Source organism: Neophocaena asiaeorientalis, unplaced genomic scaffold (assembly GCF_003031525.2).
Source record: "Neophocaena asiaeorientalis asiaeorientalis breed wild unplaced genomic scaffold, Neophocaena_asiaeorientalis_V1.1 scaffold293, whole genome shotgun sequence".
Taxonomy (NCBI): domain Eukaryota; kingdom Metazoa; phylum Chordata; class Mammalia; order Artiodactyla; family Phocoenidae; genus Neophocaena; species Neophocaena asiaeorientalis.
In genome coordinates this window covers 3,880,062-3,905,296 of record NW_020173920.1, presented here as the reverse complement: position 1 = coordinate 3,905,296, position 25,235 = coordinate 3,880,062, and the positions used below count along the sequence as shown (strand labels likewise).

Here is a 25,235-nt window from a genome sequence, read left to right as displayed (position 1 = left end):
GTTGCAGCACCTGGGCTCCTTAGTTGCGGCATGCGAACTCTTAGTTGCGGCATGCATGTGGGATCTAGTTCCCTGACCAGGGATTGAACCCAGACCCCCTGCATTGGGAGCATGGAGTCTTACCCACTGTGCCATCAGGGAAGTCCCCCAGAAGTATGGTTCTAATTTACCTTTTCTCCAGTTGTTCCAGCACTATTTACTTAAAAGCCCATTATTAAAAGCCCCAGTGATATGAGATTGCACCTTTGTCATATACTATATTTTCATATGAGTTTGGGTCTTCCTGGATTCTCTTTTCTATTCTACTCGTCTTTTTGTCCTATTCATGGGTCATTAACACACTGTTTTAATTAAGAAGTCTTAACAGTATTCTTTAATATCTGGTAGGGCTAGAATCTCTTGTAGCTTTTCTTTTTGTGTGGTCCTGGCTTCTCTTATGAACTTCAATTCAATTTGTCTAACCCCATAAAAAAGCTGGTAGTTATTTTTACCGGGATTGTGCTCATATATAAAATCAGCTTAGACAGAACTGGCAGCTTTACAATGTTGAATTGTCATAGCTAAGAACAAGGGATGTCTTTACATTTGATCAAGTCTAATATTCTGTCTTTCAGGAGTGTTTTACAGATTTCTTCATGTAAGTCTGCATATTTCTCATTAAGTCTACTAAGTATTTTACATGCTATTTCTTACATTATAAATGGGGTTTTCTCTATAATAATCTTCTGATTACTGTTCATGTAAAAGAAAGCTATTAATTTCTGCATATTAATTTTATATGCTACCTTACTCTAGCTTTTTATTTTGTCTTTGATTTTATAAGTCTTTAATTTTATAATAAATTTATATTTTACAAAATAAATTTTGTATGGTTTCTAGGTTACTATATTATCTGAAAACAGAGATAGTTTTATTTCTTTTCCAATTCTTATGCCTCTGATTGATATGTATTGTGTAATAGCATTGACTAGTACCTTGAGTAGTAGTAGAGATAACGGACATCTTTGTCTTGCTCCTATCATAATGGCACTGCCTCAATGTTTCTCCCATTAAGGATTTCGATCTGTCCCTCTCAATCTTTTTCTTTTTTCTCTTAAAAAAAATAACAACAATCTCTGTATTTCTGAGATTTCCCCCTCCCAGTAGAGGTACTGGATTTTACCAAAGGCTTTTCAGGCATCTGTGAATATATGATTTTTCTCTTTAGATCTGTTAACATGGTAGGTTACATTAATGGATTTCCTAATATTGAGCTGACTTTAAATATCTTTAATCCCATTTGGTCATGGTATATTATTTTTGCAATGTGGTACTGGATTCTGTTTATTAAAATATTTAACACTTTTGTATTAATATTTATCAGTGATACTGATCTATAATTTTCACTGTCTTCATCAGGTTTAGATATCAATATTAGACTTGCTTCATAAAAAGATGCTCTTGAACAGTACTTATGGAGCTTTAGGATGATCTAACTTTTCAAGATTTATTAGAATTCCTCCATGAAGTCATCTGGGCCTGATGCTTTTTGTGGCGTAGTTTCTTGGTAACTTGCTCTATTTCTTCTAAAGATTTCTTCTTCTATAGAAATCTTTCCATCTCTAATAGGTCAATTTTGGTAAACTGCATTTTTCTAGGAAATTATCCATCTCAACCAAGTTTAAAATTTTATTTATATAAAGATATGCAATACAGTCTTTTATGATTTCATAATATTTCAATGGTTATGCCCCCTTGTCATTTCCTGTGTCTAGTGTTTGTGATTTTCCCCTTAAAAAAAAAATCAGGTTAGCTAGTAGTTTGTCTATTGTGTTATTTCTTTCTAGATCTTCTGCTTTTCTATTCTCCACCTTAATTTCTTACAAAAATCCATTTTATTAATTATTTTTATTATAAAGAATATGTATGCAAGTGACAAAAATCTTAAGTAGTTCAGAAAGCATATAATGTTAAAGATACAAGTTCTGTTTTCCCCCAAAGCACTAGGAGGAATGTCAGTTAAAAGAAAAAAAAGGCTTAGTTAAGGCATAACTGATATACAATAAACTGCAGATATTGAAAGTATACAATTTGGTAAGTTTTGACATGTGTATACACCTTGAAATCATCACCATAATCAAAATAATAAATATATCAGTCACTCCCCAGTTTCATGCCTCTTTGTAACCTCTCCTTCCTGTCCTTCTCCAAGCAACCACTAGTCTGCTTTTTGTTACTATAGATTTGTATGAAATTTCTAAAACTTTATATAAGTACAGTTATTCAGTATGTAGCTTACTGTCTGGCTCCTTTCACTTAGCATAACTACTTTGGGATTCATCCATGTTGTTGTGTAACATCAACAATTTATTACTTTTTATTGCTGAGTAGTAGTCCATTACATGAATATACCATACTTTGTTTATCCATTCACCAGATGAGGGACATCTGGGTTATTTCCAGTTTTTGCCCATTATAAATAAAGCTGTTACAAATATTCATGTTAAGTCTCTGTATGGACATATGATTTCTTTCCTCCTATCTCTGTCAAAACTTGGTAATGGTCAGTTTAAAAAAACTTAGCCATTCCAATGGGTATGTAGTGGCTCCTTATTAAGGTTTCAATCTGCATTTACCTAATGAATGACTGTGTTGAGTATCTTTTCACGTGTTTATTGGCCATTTTTATATCTTCCTTCGAGAAACGTCTTTTCAAATCCTTTGTTCATTTAAAAATAGGGTTGTCTTTATTATTGTGATGAAAGAGTTCTCTACATATTCTAGATACAAATCTTTTATGAAATATATGATGTGAAAATATTTTCTCCTAGTATATGGCTTGTCTTTTTATTCACCTAACAGTGCTTTTTTCTTTTTCCCCCAAGAGCAGAAGTTTTAACCTTGATGAAGTCCAATTTATCATTTTTTTTCTTTTATGGATCGTGCTTTTGGTATATTATCTTAGGAATCACTGCCAAACCCAAAGTCATGAAGATTTTTCCTATGTTTATAGTTCTAGGATTCAGATTTAGGATCTATTTTGAGTTAATTTCTGTGTATGGTATGAGGCGTGGCTAGTCAATTGTTCCATCACCATTTGTTGAAAGAATATCCCTTTCTCCACTGAATTGCCTTTGCACCTTTGACCACAGCTGTCCATATATATGTGGGTCTGTTTAAGGATTCTCTAGTATGTTACACTGATCTACCTTTTTTTTTTGCGGTACGTGGGCCTCTCACCATTGTGGCCTCTCCCGCTGTGGAGCAGAGGCTCCGGACGCGCAGGCTCAGCAGCCATGGCTCATGAGCCCAGCCGCTCCGCGGCATGTGGGATCCTCCCAGACCAGGGCACGAACCCTGTGCACCGCAACGAAGTAGTAGTGTCCCCTGCATCGGCAGGCAGACTCTCAGCCACTGTGCCACCAGGGAAGCCCTGATCTACCTATCTTCATGCCAATATCTTTATGCATACCATCTTGATTAACTGTATTTTTATAAATTTCAAAATGAAGTAGTGTGAGTCCTTCAGCTTCGTTCTTTTTCAAAGTTGTTTTGGCTATTTTAGATCTTTTGCATTTCCATATGAACTTTAGTATTATTATCATGTCAATTTCTACAAAAAGAACTCCTGGGATTTTTGATTGGGGTTGTACTGAGCCTAAAGTGCAAGTGAACAAAACTGATATCTAAACAACATTGAGCCTTTCAATCCATGAGCATCGTGCATCTCTCCATTTATTTAGGTCTTTAATTCTCTCAGCAATGCTTTGTAGTTTTTAGTGTACTGACCTGCAAATATTTTTGGTCAGATTTATCTCTAAGTATTTAATATTTTTTTAATGCTACTACAAATAATGTTTTTTAAAATTTCGATTTGGTCTAGTATATAGAAATACAATTGATTTTTGTATATTGATCAACACTGTATCCTTTGATCTTGCTAAACTTATTTACTAGTTCTAGTAGCATTTTTTTTTTCTTTTTGTAGATTCTATCAGATTTTTTACATAGACAATCATGTTGTCTGCAAATAAGGACAATTCTACTTCTTCCTTTCCAATCTGGATGACTTTGATTTCTCTCTCTTGTCTTACTGCACTGGCTAGGACCTCTAGTACAATGCTGAAAACAAGTGGTGAGAGTGGGTATCCTTGACATGTTTCTGATTTTAGGGGGAAAACACTGAGCTTCTTTTATCATTAAGTATGATGATAGGTGTAGGATTTTTAGAATATTATTTATCAGTTTGAGAAAGTTCTTTTCTATTCCCAGTTTGTGGAGAGTTTAATCAAGAATGGATGTTGGGGGACTTCTCTGGTGGTGCAGTGGTTAAGAATCTGCCTGCCAATGCAGGGGACACAGGTTTGATCCATGGTCCGGAAGATCCCATATGCTGTGAAGCAACTAAGCCTGTGCATCACAACTACTCAGCCTGTGCTCTAGAGCCCGTGAGCCACAACTACTGAAGCCCGTGTGCCACAACTACTGAAGCCTGCGTGCTCCAGGGCCCATGTGCTGCAACTACTGAGCCTGCGTGCTGAAACTACTGAAGCCTGCGCGCCTAGAGCCCGCTCTCCGCAACCAGAAAAGCCACCGCAGTGAGAAGCCTGTACACCGCAACGAAGAGTAGCTCCCACTTGCCGCAATTAGAGAAAGCCCGCGCACAGCAACGAACACATAATGCGGCCAAAAAAAAAAAAGATGTTGGATTCTGTCAAAGCTTCTCCTAAACTATGGATATAATCATATGGTTTTCCTTTTTTAGTTTAATATGGTGAGGTAAACTGACTGCTTTCTCATGTTAAAATTTACCTGGAATTCACTGGATAAACCCTAACTTGGTGGTTATATTATCTCTTTTATATTGTTAGATCAAATTTGTAAAAATCTTGTTTAGAAATTCTGCATCTATGCTCACAGAAATTGGTCTGTAGTTTTTTTGGTAATGTGCAGTCAGGTTTTGAAATCTAGGTAATGCTGGACTCAGAATAAATTGGGAAGCACTCCCTCTTTTTAGATTTTATGGTAGAAAATGGGTATTATTTCTTCCTTAAGTGTTTGGTAAAATTTATTAGTGAAGCCATCTGGGCCTGGAGTTTTCTTTGTGGAAAGGTTTTTAAATACAAATCAATTTCTTTAACAGATGTAGGGCTATTCAAATTATCTATTTCTTCTTGAGCTTAAGTAGTTTATTCCTTTCAAGGAATTTATCCTTTTCATCTAAATTGTTGAACTCAGTGGTATAAAGTTGTTACTAATTTCTGACTTTTCTTTAAATATTTGTAGATTTTGTTATTTCTCTCATTCCTGATTTTGGTAATTTGTGTCTTCTCTCCTTTTTTCTGACCAGTCTGGTTAAAGGTTTATCAATAACTCTGATCTTCTCAAAGGACAAGTTTTGGTTTCATCGATTTTATCTACTGCTTTTGTTTTCTTATTAGTTTCCTCTCTGATCTTCATTTTCTTCCTTCTGCTTACCACATAATTTCTGCTTTTATTTATATCATGTTCTTCCTTTATCTTTTTCTAGTATTTTACACTAGGGATTTGGTTTATTTATTCTCATTCATAAAAAAAATTTATTTAATTTTATTTTTAGCTGCATTGGGTCTTCGTTGTTGCATGCGGGCTTTCTCTAGTTGTGGTGAGTGGGGGCTACTCTTCGTTGCGGCACGCAGGCTTCTCATTGTGGTGGCTTCTCTTGTTGCAGAGCACGGGCTCTAGGCACGTGGGCTTCAGTGGTTGCAGTGCGCAGGCTCGGCAGTTGTGGTTCACGGGCTTAGTTGCTCTGCAGCATGTGGGATCTTCCCCAACCAGAGCTCAAACCTGTATCCTCTGCATTGGCAGGCGGATTCTTAACACTGTGCCACCAGGGAAATCCCTACTCGCATTCATTTTTCTTTGGAAAAGTTCTTAAGGCTACGAATTTTCCTTTGATCAGTGTTTTAAATGTATCCCATGGATTCTGGTATGTACTACTTTCATTTTTAAGAAATTCTGTAATTTCATTTTGTATTTTCTCCTTCACTTAAGAGTTAAGAGGTGGCTTTAAATTTTCTAACTGGGAGAGAGACTGGCCAAGATGGCAGAGTAGAAAGACCCTGAGCTCACCTCCTCTCATGAGCACACCAAAATCACAACTACCTGCAGAACGACCATGTATAAAAAAGATCAGAACTTACCAGAAAAGATCTACAACTAAACACATAGAGAAGGAATGACAACAAGACAGGTAGGAGGGGTGTACTTGTGATATAATCAAGTTGCATACCCTTGGATGGGTGACCCATTAACTGGAGAATAATTATATTACAGAGGTTCTTCCACAGGAATGAGAGTTCTGAGCCCCTGGGGACCCTGCACCAGGAAGACAAGTCTCCACAGCACTTGGTTCTGAAGGCCAGTGGAGATCAATTTTGTGAGTCCCAAAGGACTGGGGGAAATAGAGACTTCACTATTAAAGGGTGCACACAAAATCTCACATGCACTAGCACCCAGGGCAAAAGCAGTAATCTGATGGGAGCCTGGGCTGACCTACCTGCTGGTCTTGGAGAATCTCCTGGAGAGGTGGGGTGGCTGCCACTCACCCTGGGGACACAGACACTGGTGGCAGCCACACGTGGGAGTTTTCTACCACGTGGACACTGGTGTGGGTGGTCGTCATAGTGGGATCCTCCTTATGGCTCATTAGTGCCAAGAACTGGCCCCACCTAACAGCCTGTAGGTGCCAGTGCTGTGATGCCTCAGGCCAAACAACTAACTGGGTGGGAATACATCTCCACCTATCAGCAGACAGGTTGCCTAAAGACTTCCTGAACCCACAGTCACCTCTAGACATGCCCCTGCCCAAGAGAGGGCCATGACCCAGCTACATCTACCAGTGGACAGGCACCAGCTCTGCCTTCCAGGAAGCCTGAACTAGCCTCTAGACCAGCTTCACCCACCAGGGGGCAGACACCAGGTGCAAGAAAACCATAATCCTGCAGCCTGCGGACCCAGCCTGCCCACAGAAGGCCAACAGAAGCTTTGGGACTCCCCAGACACTGTGACCAACTGTATGAGGAACCGCTCTGCCACCAGTGATCTGACACCAGCTCTGGGATCCCATGGCCCTGCAGCCAGACTCCAGGACCTGGCTTTGCCTGCTAGTAGTCCGGCACTAACCCCAGGACCTGGCTTCACCCAACAGCGGGTGGACAACAACCCCCGAGTCTTTTGGGTCCTAACTCTGCCCATCAGTGAGCTTGCATAAGCCCTGAGGCATCCTGGGGTTCTGCAGTCACCCACTGTGTGACCAGGCCACGCTAACCAACAGCCAGCAGTCAGCAGTACAAGGCAGGGCCTGGCAACTAACCGGGCTAGGGGCCAACCAAGCCTACCACACTGCCCACATAGTCAGCCTCTCACAAGAGAATGACCCCCCTTCATAGGGGGATCACCTGAAGCATGTATCTTGGGTGACGAGATGGGAGTGTGCTGCTGGGACACATAGGGCATCTCTTACAGAAGGCCACTTGTCCAAGGCTGGGAAATGTAACCAACCTACCAGATACATAAAAATACAAATAGCAACTTAGATAAAATTAGGTGGCAGAGAAACATGTTCCAGACAAAGGAAAAAGATAAAACCCCAGAAGAAGAACTAAGTGAAATGGAGATAGGCAATCAACCCAAGAAAGAATTCAAGGTAATGATTGTAAAGATGATTACAGAACTTGGGAGAAGAATGGATGCACAGAGTGAGCAGGTAGAAGTGTTTTTTTTTTGTTTTTTGGGTGATTTGTGCAGCTTGTGGGATCTTAGTTCCCCAAGCAGGGATTGAACCTGTGCCCTCTGCAGTGGTGTGGAGTGCTAACTGCTGGACCATCTGGGAATTTCCAAATTAGAAGTTTTTAACAAAGAGAAAATATAAAGAACAACCAAACAGAGATGAAGAATACAATAACTAAAATGAAAAGTACACTAGAAGGAATCAATAGTAAACTAAGTGACACGGAAGAATGGATTAGTGAGCTGGAAGACAGAGTAGTGGAAATTATTGCCACTGAAAAGAAAAAAGAAAAAAGAATGAAAACTAATGAGGACAGTTAAACAGACCTCTGGGACAACATCAAGCACATCAATATTTGCATTACATGGGTCCCCGAAGAAGAGAGAGAGAAAGGGGCTGAGAACATAAATGAAGACATAACAGCTGAAAACTTCCCTAACCTGGGAAAGGGAACAGTCACCCAAGTCCAGGTAGTGCAGAGTCCCAAACAGAATTAATCCAAAGAGGAACATACCAAGACACATTGTAATTAAAATGACAAAAATTAAAGATAAATAGAAAATGTTAAAAGCAGCAAGGGAAAAGCAACAAATAACATGCAAGGGAACACCCGTAAATTTTTGATTTTTCATCAGAAATTCTGCAGCCCAGAACGAAGTGGCATGATATATTTAAAGTGATGAAAGGGAAAAACCTACAACCAAGAATACTCTACCCAGTAAGGCTCTAATTTAGATTTGATTGAGATCAAAAGCTTTACAGACAAGCAAAAGCTAAGAGTTCAGCACCACCAAATCAGTTCTACAGCTAATGTTAAAGGAACTTCTCTAGGTGGAAAAGAAAAGGCCACAACAAGAAACAAGAACATTACAAAATGAAAATACTCAACGGTAAAGGCAAATATACAGTAAAGGCAGTAGGAAGGTTAAAAGAGAAAAGTAGTAAAATCATCTACACCCACAATAAGCAGTTAAGGATTATATAAAACAATCAGATAAACAGTAATCGTGAAGGGAAGAGAGTACAAATGGCGGGTCTTTAAAATGCATTTGAAATGAAGAGATAAGCAACTTAAAACAATCATGTATACATACAGACTGCTATATAAAAGCCTCATGGTAATCACAAACCAAAAATCTGTAATAGATATACACACAAAAAAGAAAAAAGAATCCAAACATAACACTAAAGGCAGTCATTAAATCACAAGAGAACAAAAGAAGGGAAAAAAAGACATGCAAAAACAACTGCAAAGCAATTAACAAAATGGCAGGAGGAACATACATACTGATAATTATCTTAAATGTAAATGGACTAAACGCTGGAATCAAGGATACAAAAATAAGACTGGTGTATATGCTGCTCACAAGAGACTCACTTCAGATCTAAAGACACACACAGACTGAAAGTGAGGGGATGGAAAAAGGTATTCTGTGCAAATGGAAATAAAAAAAAAGCCAGAGTAGCAATACTTATATCAGATAAAATAGACTTTAAAATAAAGACTGTGACAAGAGACAAAAAAGGACACTACATAATGATCAAGGGATAAATCCAAGAAGACGTAACAAATGTAAATATATATGCACCCAACATAGGAACACTTAAATATATAAGGCAAATTTTAAAAACATAAAAGGAGAAATTGACAGAACACAGTTGTAGTAGGGGAGTTTAACATCCCACTTACACCAATGCGCAGATTGTCCAGATGGAAAATCAATAAGGAAATACTAGCCTTAAATGACACAACAGACCAGATGGACTTAACTGATAAAGAGCATTACATCTGAAAGCAGCAAAATACATATTCTTTTCAAGTGCACACGGAACATTCTCCAGGACAGATCACATGCTAGGCCACAAAACAAGCCTTGGTAAATTTATGAAAACTGAAATCATATTAAGCATCTTTTCTGACCACAATGCTGTGAGACTAGAAATCAACTACAGGAAAAAAAACTGCAAAAAACACAAATATGTGAAGGCTAAATAATAAGCTACTAAACCACCAATGGATCACTGAAGCAATCAACAAGCAAATAAAAAATACCTAGAGACAAATGAAAACAAAAACATGATGATCTAATAACTGTGGAACACAGCAAAAAGCAGTTCTAAGAGGGAAGTTTATAGAGATACCAGCTTACCGCAGGAAAAAAGAAAAATCTCAAATAAACAAGCTAACCTTACATCTAAAAGAACTAGAGAAAGAAAAAAACCCCTCCAAGTTAGTAGAAGGAAAGAAATCATAAAGATCAGAGCAGAAATAAATGAAATAGAGATGAAGAAAACAAGAGAAAAGATCAATGAAACTAAAAGCTGGTTCTTTGAAAAGATAAATAAAATTGATAAACCTATAGCCAGACTCATCAAAAAAAAAAGAGAGGGGGTCCAAATCAATAAAATCAGAAATGAAAAAGAAGTTACAACTGACACCACAGAAATACAAAGGATCATAAGAGACTACTAGAAACAACTATATGCCAATAAAATGGACAACCTAGAAGAAATAAACATTCTTAGAAAGGTACACTCTCCCAAGAGTGAAACAGCAAGAAATTGAAAATATGAGTAGACCCATTACCAGTAATGAAACTGTATCAGTAACTAAAAACCGCCCAACAAACAAAAGCCCAGGACCACATGGTTTCACAGGTGAATTCTATCAAACATTTAGAGAAGAGTTAACACCTACCCTTCTCAAACTATTCCAAAAGACTGCAGAGGAAGGAATGCTTCTGAACTCGTTCTATGAGGCTGGCATTACCCCGATACCAAAACCAGACAAAGATATCACAAGAAAAGAAAAAACTAGAGGTGAATTATCAATGATGAACATACATGCAAAAATCCTAAACAGAAATTTAGCAAACCATATCCAACAGTACATTAAAAGGATCATACACCACGATCAAGTGGGATTTATCCCAGATGCAAGGATTTTTCAGTATACACAAATCGCTCAATATGATACACCACATTAACACAATGAAGAATAAAAACCATACTATCATCTCAATAGATGCAGAAACAGCTTTTGACAAAATTCAGCACCCATTATGATAAAGCTCTCCAGAAATTGGGCACAGAAGGAACATACCTCAAGATAATAAAGTCCATTTACAACAAACCCACAGCTAACATGATACTCAAAGGTGAAAAGCTGAAGCATTTCCTCTAAGGTCAGGAACAAGACAAGGATATCCACTCTTGCCACTTTTATTTAGTAGTAGAAGTCCTAGCTACAGCAACCAGACAAGAAAAAGAAATAAAATGAATCCAAATTGGAACTGAAGAAGTAAAACTGTCAGTGTCTGCAGATGACATGATACTGTATACACAGACTCCTAAACACATCACCAGAAAACTACTAGGGCTCATCAATAAATTTGGTATAAAGTTGCAGGATACAAAATTAACATACGGAAGTGTGTTGCATTTCTATACACTAACAACAAACTATCAGAAAGAGAAATTAATGAAACAATCCCATTTACCAGTGCATCAAAAAGAATAAAATATGTAGGAATAAACCTACCTGAGGAGGTAAAAGACCTGTACTCAGAAAACTATAAGACACTGATGAAAGAAATTGAAGATGACACAAATACATGGAAAGATATATCATGTTCTTGGATTGGAAGAATTCATATCGCTAAAATGAGCATACTACCCAAGGTAATCTACAGGTTCAATGCAATCCCTATCAAAATACCAATGGCATTTTTCACAGAACTAGAACAAATAAATTTAAAATTTTTATGGAAACACGAAAGACCCCAAATAGTCACAACAATCTTGAAAAAGAAGAATGTATGTGTAGGAATCATGCTCCCTGACTTCAGACTATACTACAAAGCTATAGTAATCAAAACAGTATGGTACTGGCACAAAAACTGACATCCCTGGAACAGGATAGAAAGCCCAGAAATAAACCCATGCACTAATGGTCAATTAATCTATGACAAGGAGGCAAGAATAAACAATGGAGAAAAGACTTCACTCTTCAGTAAGTGCTGCTGGGAACACTGGACAGCTACATGTAAAACAAATTAGAACATTCTCTAACACTATATACAAAAGTAAACTCAAAATGGATTAAAGACCCAAATGTAAGACCGGATAGTAAAAAACTCCTAGAGTAAAACATAGGCAGAACACTTTTTGAAATAAATCACGGCAATATTTTTTTGGCTCTGTCTCCTAACACAAATGAAATAAAAGCAAAAATAAACAAACAGGACCAATTAAACATAAAAGCTTTTGCACAGCAAAGGAAATCATTGACAAAATGAAAAGACAACCTACTGAATGAGAGCAGATATTTGCAAATAGTAGAACTGATAAGGGATTAATATACAACATATATACAGTTCATACAACTCAGCATCAAATAAACTGTTTAAAAAGTGGGCAGAATTGAATAGACATTTTTCCAAACAGGCGATGTAGATGGCCAGCAGGCACATGAAAAGGTGCTCAACATCATTAATCATCAGGGAAATGAAAATCAAACCACACTGAGATACCACCTCACACCTGTCAGAATAGCTATCATCAAACAGAGCACAAATAACAAATGTTGGCAAGGATGTGGAGAAAAAGGAACCCTTGTACACTGCTGGTGGGAATGTAAATTGGTGCAGTCACTGTGGAAAACAGTACGGAGGTTTCTTAAAAAACTAAAAATAGAACTACCATATGACCCAACAATTTCACTCCTGGGATATACCTGAAAAAACAAAAACACTAATTCAAAAAGATACACACACCCCAATGTTCACACCAGCATCATTTACAATTGCCAAGATATGGAAGCAACCTAAGTGTCCATCAACAGATGAATGGATAAAGAAGATGTGGTATATATACACAATGGAATACTACTCAGACATAAGAAGAATTTTGCCATATGCAGCAACATGGATGGATTTGGAGGGTATTATGCTAAGTGAAGTAAGTCAGACAGAGAAAGACAAATACTGTATGACATCACTTATATGTGGAATCTAAAAACACAACAAACTAATGAATATAAGAAAAAAGAAGCAGACTCACAAATACAGAGAACAAACTAGTGGTTACCAGTGGGGAGAGGAAAGGGGGAGTGGCAATATAGGGGTAGGGGACTTAGAGGTACAAACTATTATGTATAAAATAAGCCATAAGGATATTCTGTACAAAATGGGGAATATAGCCAACATTTTATAATAACTATAAATGGAGTACAACCTTTAAAAACTGTGAATCACTATATTGGACACCTCTAACATATATAATATTGTACATCAACTATACTTGAATATGAATAAATAATAAAAATTTTCCAGTTGGCCAGGCTTTCAGTTTTTGATTTTCTAATAATTTATAGCTTTACTGCATTGTGATCACAGTGTTATTTGTAATAATTCTACTTTGTGGGACCTCCTGATATTTTCTTCTCCACAAGGTTTGCAGAAGAAATAGTTTGCTATGATATGGTGTTACTTTTCTATTTATCAATAATCTGAAGTTTGGATATTATTTGGCAGGCTGAGGTGTGTTTTTTAAATTTTTAAAAAATTTAAAAGAAATACAATATTACAAGTAGAGCTAAAGCTACAGTTTCCTTCCTTTTCTCTCAAAGGAAAACCACTGAATAGCAGCTACATATACACCTGAAGTAGATGTGTATCATTCCCATGCATTTTTTTCCCCAGTAAATATTTTTTTTTAAATTGAGGTACAGTTGATGTACATACAATATTATATAAGTTTCTGGTATACAACATAGTGATCACACTTTTTAAAGGTTATATTCTATTTATAATTATTCTCTGGGCTGTACTATATATCCTCATAGCTTATTTGATATCCATGCATGTTTTTATGTTTATGAAAACACGAAATATGTATTAATGAACTACCTTATGTTAATTAAAGTTTATATGAAGCGTCATCCTGTATATATCCTTTGCAACTTCATTCATTCACCATTATAATTTTGAGATTTATTAATGTGGATACACCTAATTAGTGGATATTTTAGTTTATTCACTCTAGCTTCTGTATCCTACTGCATGAATAAATAACAGTTAATTATCCATTCCCCCTTCCTGAGTCCAATTCTTCACTACTATAAAGTGCTACTATGCACATCATTATACATAATCCTTATGTGTGAATCTCTACTTAGATACCAAGAAATAGAATTTCTGAGTCACAGGTTATGTACATTTATTTGGTATTGCCAAATCGTTCTCAAATAAAGTGCTATTAATTTTACCCCCATTAACAATATCTAATAAGATTTTCTATTTTCCCAAATTCTTGCCATCACTGAACATGCCCATTTTTTCGATTTTTAAAACTAATCACAATTAACCAAACCTCTTATTAAAGAAAGGAGCACTTACAGATGGAAAACGGAGATGTTGAATTACTGCTTTATATTTTGTAGGTATTTCATGACTAAGTCTTAAACTACTATAGTTTTGAAAGTATAAAATAATTTGTTGATGTTTATTTTCTAGGCCCAAAGATTGATTTAAGTATAGCAGCACATCTGGAGTACACTGTTTTGGCTTTACCATAAAACTTCCTTAACCCAATGTCAGTATATCATCAGACTGCTTTCAAAAAATCTGTTGCTGTTACAATGTTACTGAGTATTTTTCCACACTGTCTTTTATTAAACGACCATTCAGGAGAAATTTTTGCCTAGTCTCAGTACCAGGAGCCACTTACACTTATCTTGAACATCTGGTTCATTTTTATTGATGATCTTAGCTTCTTAATTATGCTACTTGTTGGAAAGCTAGGGCTAAACACAAGGTCTATCTCTAGCAAATGTACAGGACCCCAAAATAATAACCTCCCCTCCTGTAGAGATTCATGTTATCATTTCTATTCTTATTTTCTTTGTTGCTCTTCTTTTTTTTTTTCAGTACACGGGCCTCTCACCGCTGCGGCCTCTCCCGTTGCGGAGCACAGGCTCCAGACGCGCAGGCTCAGCGGTCATGGCTCACGGGCCCAGCCACTCCGCGGCATGTGGGATCCTCCCGGACTGGGGCACAAACCTGCGCCCCCTGCATCGGCAGGCGGACTCCCAACCACTGTGCTACCAGGGAAGCCCGTTGCTCTTCTTATTCTACTTTATCTTATATATATATTTTCTAAGTCACCTAAAAGTAAATATTTAGTTGAATAAATTCGTAACATTGCTTAGATTAATCAATGCTGCAACATGTATCTATATTTTTTAAAAAACATGAATTAAAAGTTTCTACCCATCATTCTTTCATACTGTCAAAGGCATATCTGAAAAAAAAAAGCATATCTGATTAGAAACTTTATTCTGGGATCACTCTGAGGCTTACCTTTTCTGCTACTTCTCGCACAGACTGAACACTTGTTCCATACAGATGGTTGTTATACTGCCCAGCTTCAATGAATTTATGTTCCTGGATATCTTTTTCCATTTGCTCTCTTGAAGTCACAAAATGATAATCTCTTCCATCTACCTCATAATCTCGTTTTGGTCTAGTTGTATCTTTAATAGAAAAGAACTTGAGGAAGTGTTTAATATTAAAAGGCACAACAAAGCCATTTTCTACTTAAAGAATCGTTTTGTAAAGTTCACTACAACAGAGACTGATTTAAATTTGAAAAGTGACAATAATATGGAGGATGAATAACTGATAAAATAAGTATAAACCATTAAAAAATGGTACTGTTTACTTTGACCACACACAGTGACAAAATGTTAAGAACAATAATTAAGAATTTTTATGTGGGTTACTTACGAGGAACACATGATCCAAATTTGTCAGGAAATTCTGAGATCAAGTCATCATTTATCCTGTCTTTCATAGGTCCCAATATGATCACTGGTCGAGTATAATTAACTATAAAAATATACTGCATGTTAAAAGAAATAAACACTTAACAAACATCTGTGTATTTTACTTCACTAGATAACAAAAGTATCCTTAACCGTTATGAAGAATTTATTTTTTATTCTTTCTCCACCAATGATGCCTAACTTGATAGTTTACAAACCTTTATTAAAATCTTACACTTCAGTCAATCTCCTGTTGGAAGTCATACACTTAGATAATTCAACCAAGTTATATTCAGCATTTTAGCAGATAATGTTTCTATACATTGCTAATATCATCTCATTACAAATGAGAAAACACAGTACAGTGTTTTACTGATCCCTTTTCAAGTAGAAACTGTAGGGAAGCAGATCAAAGAAGGGCAAAAAAGAAACTGGGTATAATCATAGTAGTCATCGAGAAAGATGATCTAATATAAGTGTATACGCTGGACTGTAAGGGACCATGTTGGAAGCAGGGAGATTGGTAGTGAAAATGAGACTTAACATTGTGGTAGGCGGGATGAAAGGAGGTTATAAATAAGAAAGGTATGATAAGAATAAATAGGGCCTAGAAACTGACTAGACAAGGGAGATGAGGAATAGAAAGATCAAAGATGATTCCAAGATTTTGAACAAGGATAGTGATACTATTATGAACACTGGAAAGAAGTTGCTTAGGAAATAAAACACCAATATAAAATGATTAGATTTTAATAATCTATGGGCTAAACCATGTTTCATAAAATACATATAGTAAATTTATATATATATATATATGTATAGTAACAAAAAAGGCTAAAATTCTAATGAAACTTTTTTTAAGGTATGAGATCTATTTTCCAAATTACGTTTTTCCATAAGATTGTAAAACATCAACAGGCTTCACAAACCTTCTTGTTGATTCACTGGCTCATAAGATAAGACATATTCTTCTTGACCACCTATTAGAAAGTTAAAATACAGATGAGAAAATCTATAAAGAAAGCTATACTAATTTAATTCTTTAATATAACATATAAATTACTAGAACTTTCCCAAGAAAAGTAGCAAAGATGTAAAAAAAAGGGTACTTTATAAATTAATTATGGCAAGATTTAGGAAAAAAAGTGATAAATTATCAAGTTTGGTATATGTAAAAACAAAATATAAATGTGCTAGTTAATAACTACCTTTCTGTTATTCCGGGTTTTACAGATTATCAATAGACCGAATTAAAATCTTCACTTGGGATGTCAAGTATAAGCTATTAATTTTTTATTTAGAATCTAAGAGCTATTAAATAGTTCTTTAAAAATTAATACTTTAATGAGCAGTTCTACATATATGCATATTAGGTAATTTTCTGTTATTAATATGCTGCTTTTTTTTGGTCCTACCAGGTATAACATATAACATAGCACGAACATTTTTATAATTACAACTATTTTCTAACCAAAAGATTTTAATGCAAAGGTAAAACTAGTGTCACTATTTCATTGATGAAAAAAATTCATTATTATAATAATTGATTTATTCAATTTTCAAAAAATAACATTTTGAGTTAAAAAAAATTTTGGATAAAATTAAATCCTTCCCTTTCAACAAAATGAATCACATAGATAGTAAAGGAGAAAAAACATATTTTGCTTTGATCGTAAAAGCACTTCAGAAGTTAAATTCTCTAGGATTAAATTAAAAGATTAGAGCTTATGAATATCCTAAATAGAAAAGTCTACGAATTATATCTCGACTCAATGAAAATAACTAGAAGAGTTAAAAATTTCAGGAGTTCTTAGCACACACATACACACACACACACACACACGTGTAGAAAACAAACAAGGAAGAGCTGTTAAATTCAAGTGGTTCAATGAAATCAATATTGCAGAATGTATTTGAAGATTTTCTTCTTGATTATTATGATTCTATAACAATCTTTTCACTAAATTTGTCATTGGTTTATAGTACATGTATGCAGCTGTAAATCTTTTCAATTCATATACCGACATAAATATTCTTTCCAGGTTTAAAGTGTATTTTGCTGTTTTAAAATTTATAATACATAGAAAATATATATTTACAAGCTGCTTTTTTAAGTACTGTATGTAAAACATGTTATCAGAAACATGCAATTTGAATATTCCACACCTAATAATTCATGCAAATGGTGAGACAGACAGTATATACTTTCATTACCTCTTTTTAGTCTAGAAAGCTACTCAGCTACTCTCTGGTGAGTTCTGACTGTAAGTTAATAAAATGCTAAAATATGAGAAATCACATTCCCAAATCACATTCCCATTCCCATACCAAAAAAGAAAATCGTTAAATAACTATTATGCAGCAAAAATAACAACCAATCAAATGAATGAGGGTTAAAAGTATATACTGTCAATATGAAAAATATTAGAGACTGATATTAACAGGATGGACCTTTTGAGCAGCCATACTCATCTGTAATCAAGATTACTTTCATATTAGACAGCAGTAAAAAAAAAAAAGTTAGAAAAGCAATTTTAATTTTTAAAGTGCTACAACTGATAATATTCATGTACTTTCCCCTCCTCCCATGCCCAAATATGTTAAAAAAGTTCACACGCTTATATAGGTCCCTTAATAATATAATACCAAGACAATACCATAAGAACCAAAAAAGAGATCAGTATTACTGTTTAAGCAACTGTTGAAAATTTTCCCTTCGCCATTTCTTATGTTCACCAAAAGCTGGCGATAAATAGTATCTTGACCCACACCAGTATTGGTGACACAGAATAAAAAAGGAAATAAAGCTAATTATAATTTAGCATTACTGAAAAATATTTTTATGATTAGTTAGAAACAGAATTACTAAATAAAATGGCAAAATACAAGTTTACTACTCATTTAACTAGGTATTTACTTCTTATAAAAGATACAAACACACATACACATACTGTGTACACGAATAGCACTTTTGTAAAATGAACTTTTGTATTTTATGAAAACCTTGGAAATTAACTTCTGTACATAGAGTGTGATTTTATTTATCAAGTAAAGAATTTTACTTGGCTCTACCTCACTTTAAAATATTAAGCACCTAATTTTTAGTTTTCAGAATACATCACTAAGGGAAAAAAACCCCAAAGGATATATTACTTGAGATAACAAAAGAACAAACAACTTAAAACACTTACGGTAACTACTTTCGCTATCACTGGCATTAGAAGTTACATGTTCTGAAATTGCAGGACAATGGAAAAAATAAAGAAAACACAGTGTCATGAGTTTAAAAAAAGCAAATCATCAAAATAAACACAAGGTGACTTAACAAAATGTCGAGATATAAACCACAGATACCCAAAGAGTTTTTAAAAACGTTTCTGATTTTCTTTGAAAAGTTTAATTATTTCAAATAAATGAATATGAATTAGCAAGGAAAAAAAATCTGCAGTCAAGGAAAATGTCTCATTTTCTGTTCAACAGTTTATGAACAAAATCTTATTATGAATAGATTATAATAGAATATAACAAAGTGATCCTAAATCAGTCCAACTGTCATCATAAAAACCCCGAAGAGAAAATGTCATTGACACCATTTAATTTAGGTTATGATACAGTAATGACTAACAAAGGAAACACGTTATATCTGAGCAAACAGATGCCCATTTCAATGAAGTGATATCTTAAAAAATAAATAATCTTGCTTTAGTTCAGCTTCTTTCTTGTTCCTGAAGAGAAATGAAAAGTCATGTCTGAGATCATACAGATAAAGCATTTTGGATATCACAGAGATTCAGATGCCTCAAAAAAAAGTCAAATGGAACGGAATTCTAGAAGGTGGGATTGTATTTTAAAGTAGACTAATATTTCTGAGAAACTCTGCTTTGATAAAACTGACAATGGCTACTTTGCAAAATAAAAAAGATAAAGTAAACACACTCATCTGCTGCCTGGCCCCTCCTTCAAAGTGACCCCCATTTCATAACTTGACTGTTCAGTAAACAACCAGCACTTTTCTCATGTAAATGTAATCTCTTGCACTCTCTCAATAAGTGTCTCCTTTGAATTAAAGAAGGTAATTTTATCTATGAAAACTAAAAAACAAAATTTTCCATGGGAGAGAGGTAAAACTAAATTTCTTATGCCAGGCAAAGGAAAAAAAAAAATTAACGGATAAGGAAAAAGCTTGAGGATAGATATCTGCTGTACCGTATCACCCACAGTCTCCTAAAATCAAGTAGCACTACTGAAAAGTTTAGAGAATGGTAGACAGTTCTTGAAATGGTAGTACAGTTCTTGAAAAACTGTCATAGTGAAAAATAAGTCTGTTATTCTAACCTACAAAGACAAGATACAACTTTCTTAATCATTATTATGTATACAGGAGGAACATTAAAAATTACAAGACTGAATAATGTATGATAGCACATATAAAATGGTGGTTTTCTAAAGTTTATATTTAAAAATTTCTTCTCATGTTACCACACAGATGTCAAAACAATCATTTTAAATTGTGGTATAATATTCTATTGGACTGTTACATCATGATTTACCTTACTACTTATTTAGATATTTTAGTTTGCTTTAAATTGTTTTCCACAAACATCAACAAATTATTAATGAACGTGTTCATTTACATGGCTTTCACCTTTTGTTCTATTTCCTTAAAATTCATTCCCAGAAATAGGAATGCCACATAGAAAAAAAAAAATTCTTAAATTTATACTAGGATTTGTATTACACTCTGCAATCTCTAATATACAAAAGAAAGAAATGTTAGTTATTGCACTCGAGTGAGTGGAGGGGAAAGTGGGAGTATAGAAGAAACAAAATTAACCATGATTTCACAATTAGAGAAGTTGGATAAATGAATACTTGTGGGGTTTATTTTATTATTCCTCTACTATTGAATATGTCTGACATGTTATACATGTATAAAAAATTGAAGTTACTAAAATCTCTTTTCTGGGAATTTCCCCTACTCATCTTGAGTTCTCTAAGATTACCAAGAGCTACGAAGCAGTCAAATTCTTCAAGTTCTTTCAAGTATCCTTTAAGTAACTCCTCTACAATAAACTCTTGCTACTTAAAGTATTGTCCTTGGAATGGCATCATTATCATTGTTTGGGAGCTTGTTAGAAAGTTAAAATGCTTTTTTCCTGAAAATTAAAAATAATCTTTTTCAAGGCATGTCATCAAAGAAGATGTTCAAATATCCAACAAGTATAAAAAAGTGTTCAAGCTTATTATCGGGGAAACGCAAATTAAAACCACAACAGATATCTCTATCATCCACCAGAATGACCAAAATGAAAAACAAAAACAAAACAGGTATGTCAAGCGAGGAGAAAGATATGTAGCAACTGGAACTCACATACTACTTGGGGGTGGGGGTGGGGTAAACTGGTATAACCACTTTGGAAAACTACTTGGCACTATCTACTAATACCTAACGTATATCTGTAACCCAGCAATTCATTTCCTAGGTATTTTCCCAACATAAAAGGCATATATGCATACCAAAAGATATGTATAAAAATGTTCAAAGCAACACTATTCAAAAATAGCCCTAAATATATGTGTTTATTTACAAATCTGAGATATATGTACAGTTTCATAGTTTACTTTTTTCATTTATATTGTGAGCATTTTCCAGGCCATTATGTTTTAATATGATTTTCAATGGCTATAAAATATTATACTATATAGTAAGTCATACTTCATTAACCACTTCCCAACTGTAAGGCATTTTAGGATTATTTGAATTTTGGGGGTGCTCTACTTTCTAAATAATATTAAACAAAACATCCTGATGTATAAACCTTTGTTTCCACCTCTGATTACATCCTATGGATAAATTCCTTGAAAAAGAATTAGTAGATCAAAAGATATGCTTTTCCAAAAAGGCTGTACCAATTTACACTCCCAGTAGTAATACGTTAAAAGTAGTCATTCCAAAGAACCATCTCCATCACTGGATTCTCCTTTAAAAGCAAAGTCTGTTAAGGTGATGGGTAAAACATATCGTTTTGTTTATTGATTATTAGGGCTGTTAAACATTTCTTATATGCTTATTTCATTTGCTTATCTTTTGAGCATTCTTCTTATATCCTTTGTCCAGTTTTCTAATGGGGAGTGTTTGTTTCTTATTGGTCTGTTAGAAATTTATGTGCAAGAATATTATCCTTTTGACATAGATAGTATAATCAGATTCTTAAAATTTTAATTTTTGTTTATATGTTTGATGATCACAACCATTTCAATTCTCTCTGACCAAGTCTCACCTTTCTAGTCAAACATTTCTTCCTGAGACTATACCATGTGTTTTCTCTTTGCTCTCCCTAAATACGACATATCCTCAGTCTTAAACAATTTTTGGCATCTTAAGAGCTCTGTACCACTCTACTCAAGTAAGTCTTTAAAATAGAAAAAGAAGAGATGTAATAGGAAATCTATGTGCCTTACTGTAGAAGTTTCTGAGGTGTCTACAAAGTGGAAAGCTATAAAAATAAACTGCATACAAAAGACAGGTACAAACCTTGTCTGAAACTGTATAATTTCATTTCTGAGCACCTTATATAACTGCTCCTGAACTACACTTACTTTTAGTCTCTTTTAAAGGAATCTTACCCACTTTTTTCCTCTTGAATTTTTTCAAAATTGCCTTCTAAAAGCATAAAAGCTACACAGATTTCTGTTTCTAGCTTTTTACAAGTATGATAATTTAGTTGTATCCTCCCAGATTTCTACCATACTTTAATTAGTTCTGTTAGTCAAAATTAGTTTTGGAAAGGCAATTTCTATTATTGTTTCATCTACTGTCAACAGGATACATCAATAATTTATTTGATCCTCTTCTTTGTAGAATCATTGAATTCTTGTCTACGAAAAGTATTCTAGGGTACCACTTTTGTTTCCCTCTCTGCTCTTTAATTAAATACCCTACTTTTTCATAGCTTGTGTGAAACTACATGCAGGTATACATCTTTCTTGATATTCAGTGTTATTCCACATCTCTTCAACAGGTTTATCTGGAATAATTTGTCCTTCTGTTTTCAGTCCCTTCATGAGTCCTGTTCCAGCAAGGTTTAATGAATACCAATATGAGGTCACATTTATTTTCTTATATTAAGATCGCACAGGATTTTGCTTAGTTTTTTCCCTGTATCCTGAACTTTAGAATATAGATAACTGAGATCTTAAATAATGCCCTTAACCCACCCTTCTTCCCAGTACTTTCTACTGTATAATAATGAGCATCTTGTCAGCTGCTAGTAATGTTTTATGTGATAACCTCCATCATATCCAGTTTAGAATTTTACTGATATTTTTCTGTCTCCGTCAACCTTTTCTAAATAAAATCTTTTTGATCTGATCAAGTTAACACGTGAATAAATTCTTTCAGTTCTTGTGAGATGAAGCACAGAAACCTACCATTCAAGGGATCTTAAGTCACTGACCAGAAAATTAAATCAACGACATTGGTAATCAGTTATCATTTTTCATTTGTTTCTCTTCCCAAGTCTCAAACCTCAATTAAAATGAGAGATGAAAATACGATGTGGTCAAGGTGTAGTTATCTACTATAAAAATATCAACGTGGGAACCAAATTCTTCATTTAGTTCCTTTTTCCATGAGTTTTCCATAGCTCTCTGATGACTCAACAGGTAACAAAAATATGTGGGTTCATTTGATGATCCACACCACCTCATGATCATTCTCAAAATAAATTATATAGCATTAAGAATCTGTGGAAATATTTTCCAGTTTCTGAAGATTTCACTGATAATTTTTCCCAAAGGTAAGAGATTAAAAAAGGGTGCCACTAGTGATAGTAAATTTGTGGCTCTTGCCAGATCCTAAAATGGCAAATGCATAAATAATAAAGTGTGTGTAATAGAAATAATTACATATAAAGCATACTGCTTTCAATCTAATATAAACTTTTAATTGTTAAAGTTGAAATAAAAGTCAAGCACCTACAGTTAAGGTTAAAAGTCAAGTTAGCATTAATCAGGAAAAAAAATCTGTGAAATTTAATGTTTATTAAGGTAAACTTAGAAAGTTAAAAGATATTGGCTATATCCTTAATGATCAATGAATTATGAAGAAATAAGTTTTCAAGATGCTTAATAATGCAAACGGAAACAACTACTTAGAAAAAAACTTTAGCCTAAAAGATTACCTCTATGAGTCACCATCACCTAAAAGAACTTAGTAATATTTGGTAAAATTTCACATTTAATCAATCTGTAAACATTCACATTTAAAATTTTGTTTGCTAAAATGACTTCTTGTTTCATTCACTAATTCCAACATTTATTAAATGACTCCTACATTATCAGACTCTGTACCAAGCTTTATATGAAGATTAAGTACTAGCTAGAAAATTAAACAGGAACAACACACACAAAAGAACTCCCCCCAAACAGAGACAACACCTTGGTTAAAGAAAAAACAAAGGATAATATTTCTTATAATTCTTTTTATAACTTACAACTTCCTTAAAAAAAAATACAATTTACCTACTACATAGACTGCTACTTGAACTTGAGTTCTACAATTCTTCTTTAATATTTAAGACCTATTGTGTTTTATAGCTTCACATTATAGCAATGCTTTTCTAACACAGGCTCAAAGCAATTTTAACTTGTTTTAACAAAAAAAAGGGGGGGGACATAAAATTGTAAGGAAGATTATATTCTACCTTCTAATAATGAGGGCAGATAGCAGTATTTTAAAAAACATTAAAAGTCTTCCTTCATATTTAAAAAATTCCTAGAGAAAGTAATTGCCATAAAAATTACAAAAAGGAAAATATAATTATGAGCAGAGAATTTTTCAAATGACATGTGAAAAATGGAGAAAAATAAAAGGTGTGTATTACAGAAATAAAAATCCCAAGCATATTATTAACATGAAGAATCTAAAAGCAATCTAAATCATACACCTCCTCATGCCAGCAGGGCGCTACCATGAATCTCAAAATGTATCTGAAAAAGGTAGGTCTGTAGATGGAGGTTAAAAAATAACTTGGGAGTATTTTAATCACTTACTCAGGCCTTTTGATCCCATGTCGTCAGGGATCTCCTGTAGAGAGTAGTTCCCAGAGAGCAAGCAATAAAAAGATAATCAAAGAAAATAGTTGTCAGTAATGCATAAAATTGGTGCTACAATAAGAGACAGTTCCAAGACCATTACAGGTGCACGTATCTTACAGAGCATTTTTGTATATTTCTGAAAGTTTAAAATCAGCTAGCAGCTAGATATAATCTAATAAAAGAATGGAAGTTTTATATAAGAAGCTGATTAGGGTAGAGAAGCAAAAATTTTGACTATTTCTTGCTATTTTAAAAGTAAAATTCAGATTGTCTACATATAATGAAGAAATGGGATAAAACGGAATGATTTGAGATAATCCATTATCAAAGATTGGCAATGCTATACCTAGAAATCAATAAGTAGCTTCTCAGGTACCCAAGTTTTTCCTCTAAAATATTCTTCTGAGAGTGTAAGTGTTTCTTATAAGAACTTTTACATAAAAAAATTCTATTTTAAACATAGCTAAAAATACCATTTACTTTAAATTAAGAATTCCTAAGGTGTTAGAAAAAGTTAAGATTGGTACGCAAATTAATTTATGCCTGTTAAATTGCCCCTAG

General features: G+C 34.3%; 1 protein-coding gene across 5 annotated transcripts in view; it reads right to left on the bottom strand.

Annotated features, from left to right (window-relative positions):
• The window catches only part of DLG1 (discs large MAGUK scaffold protein 1), a 280,091-nt gene that overhangs the window by 17,080 nt on the left and 237,776 nt on the right, over positions 1-25,235 (bottom strand). For 4 of the 5 annotated variants that reach the window (XM_024752078.1, XM_024752079.1, XM_024752081.1 and 1 more), the window contains 4 exons: positions 18,767-18,808; positions 16,505-16,555; positions 15,538-15,639; positions 15,112-15,284 (listed from right to left, as the gene is read on the bottom strand). In XM_024752078.1, the coding sequence (XP_024607846.1) occupies positions 15,112-15,284; positions 15,538-15,639; positions 16,505-16,555; positions 18,767-18,808 (368 nt within the window). Of the gene's footprint in view, positions 1-15,111; positions 15,285-15,537; positions 15,640-16,504; positions 16,556-18,766; positions 18,809-24,629; positions 24,664-25,235 lie in introns of all 5 variants that reach the window. The other variant, XM_024752080.1, reaches the window with a different exon arrangement.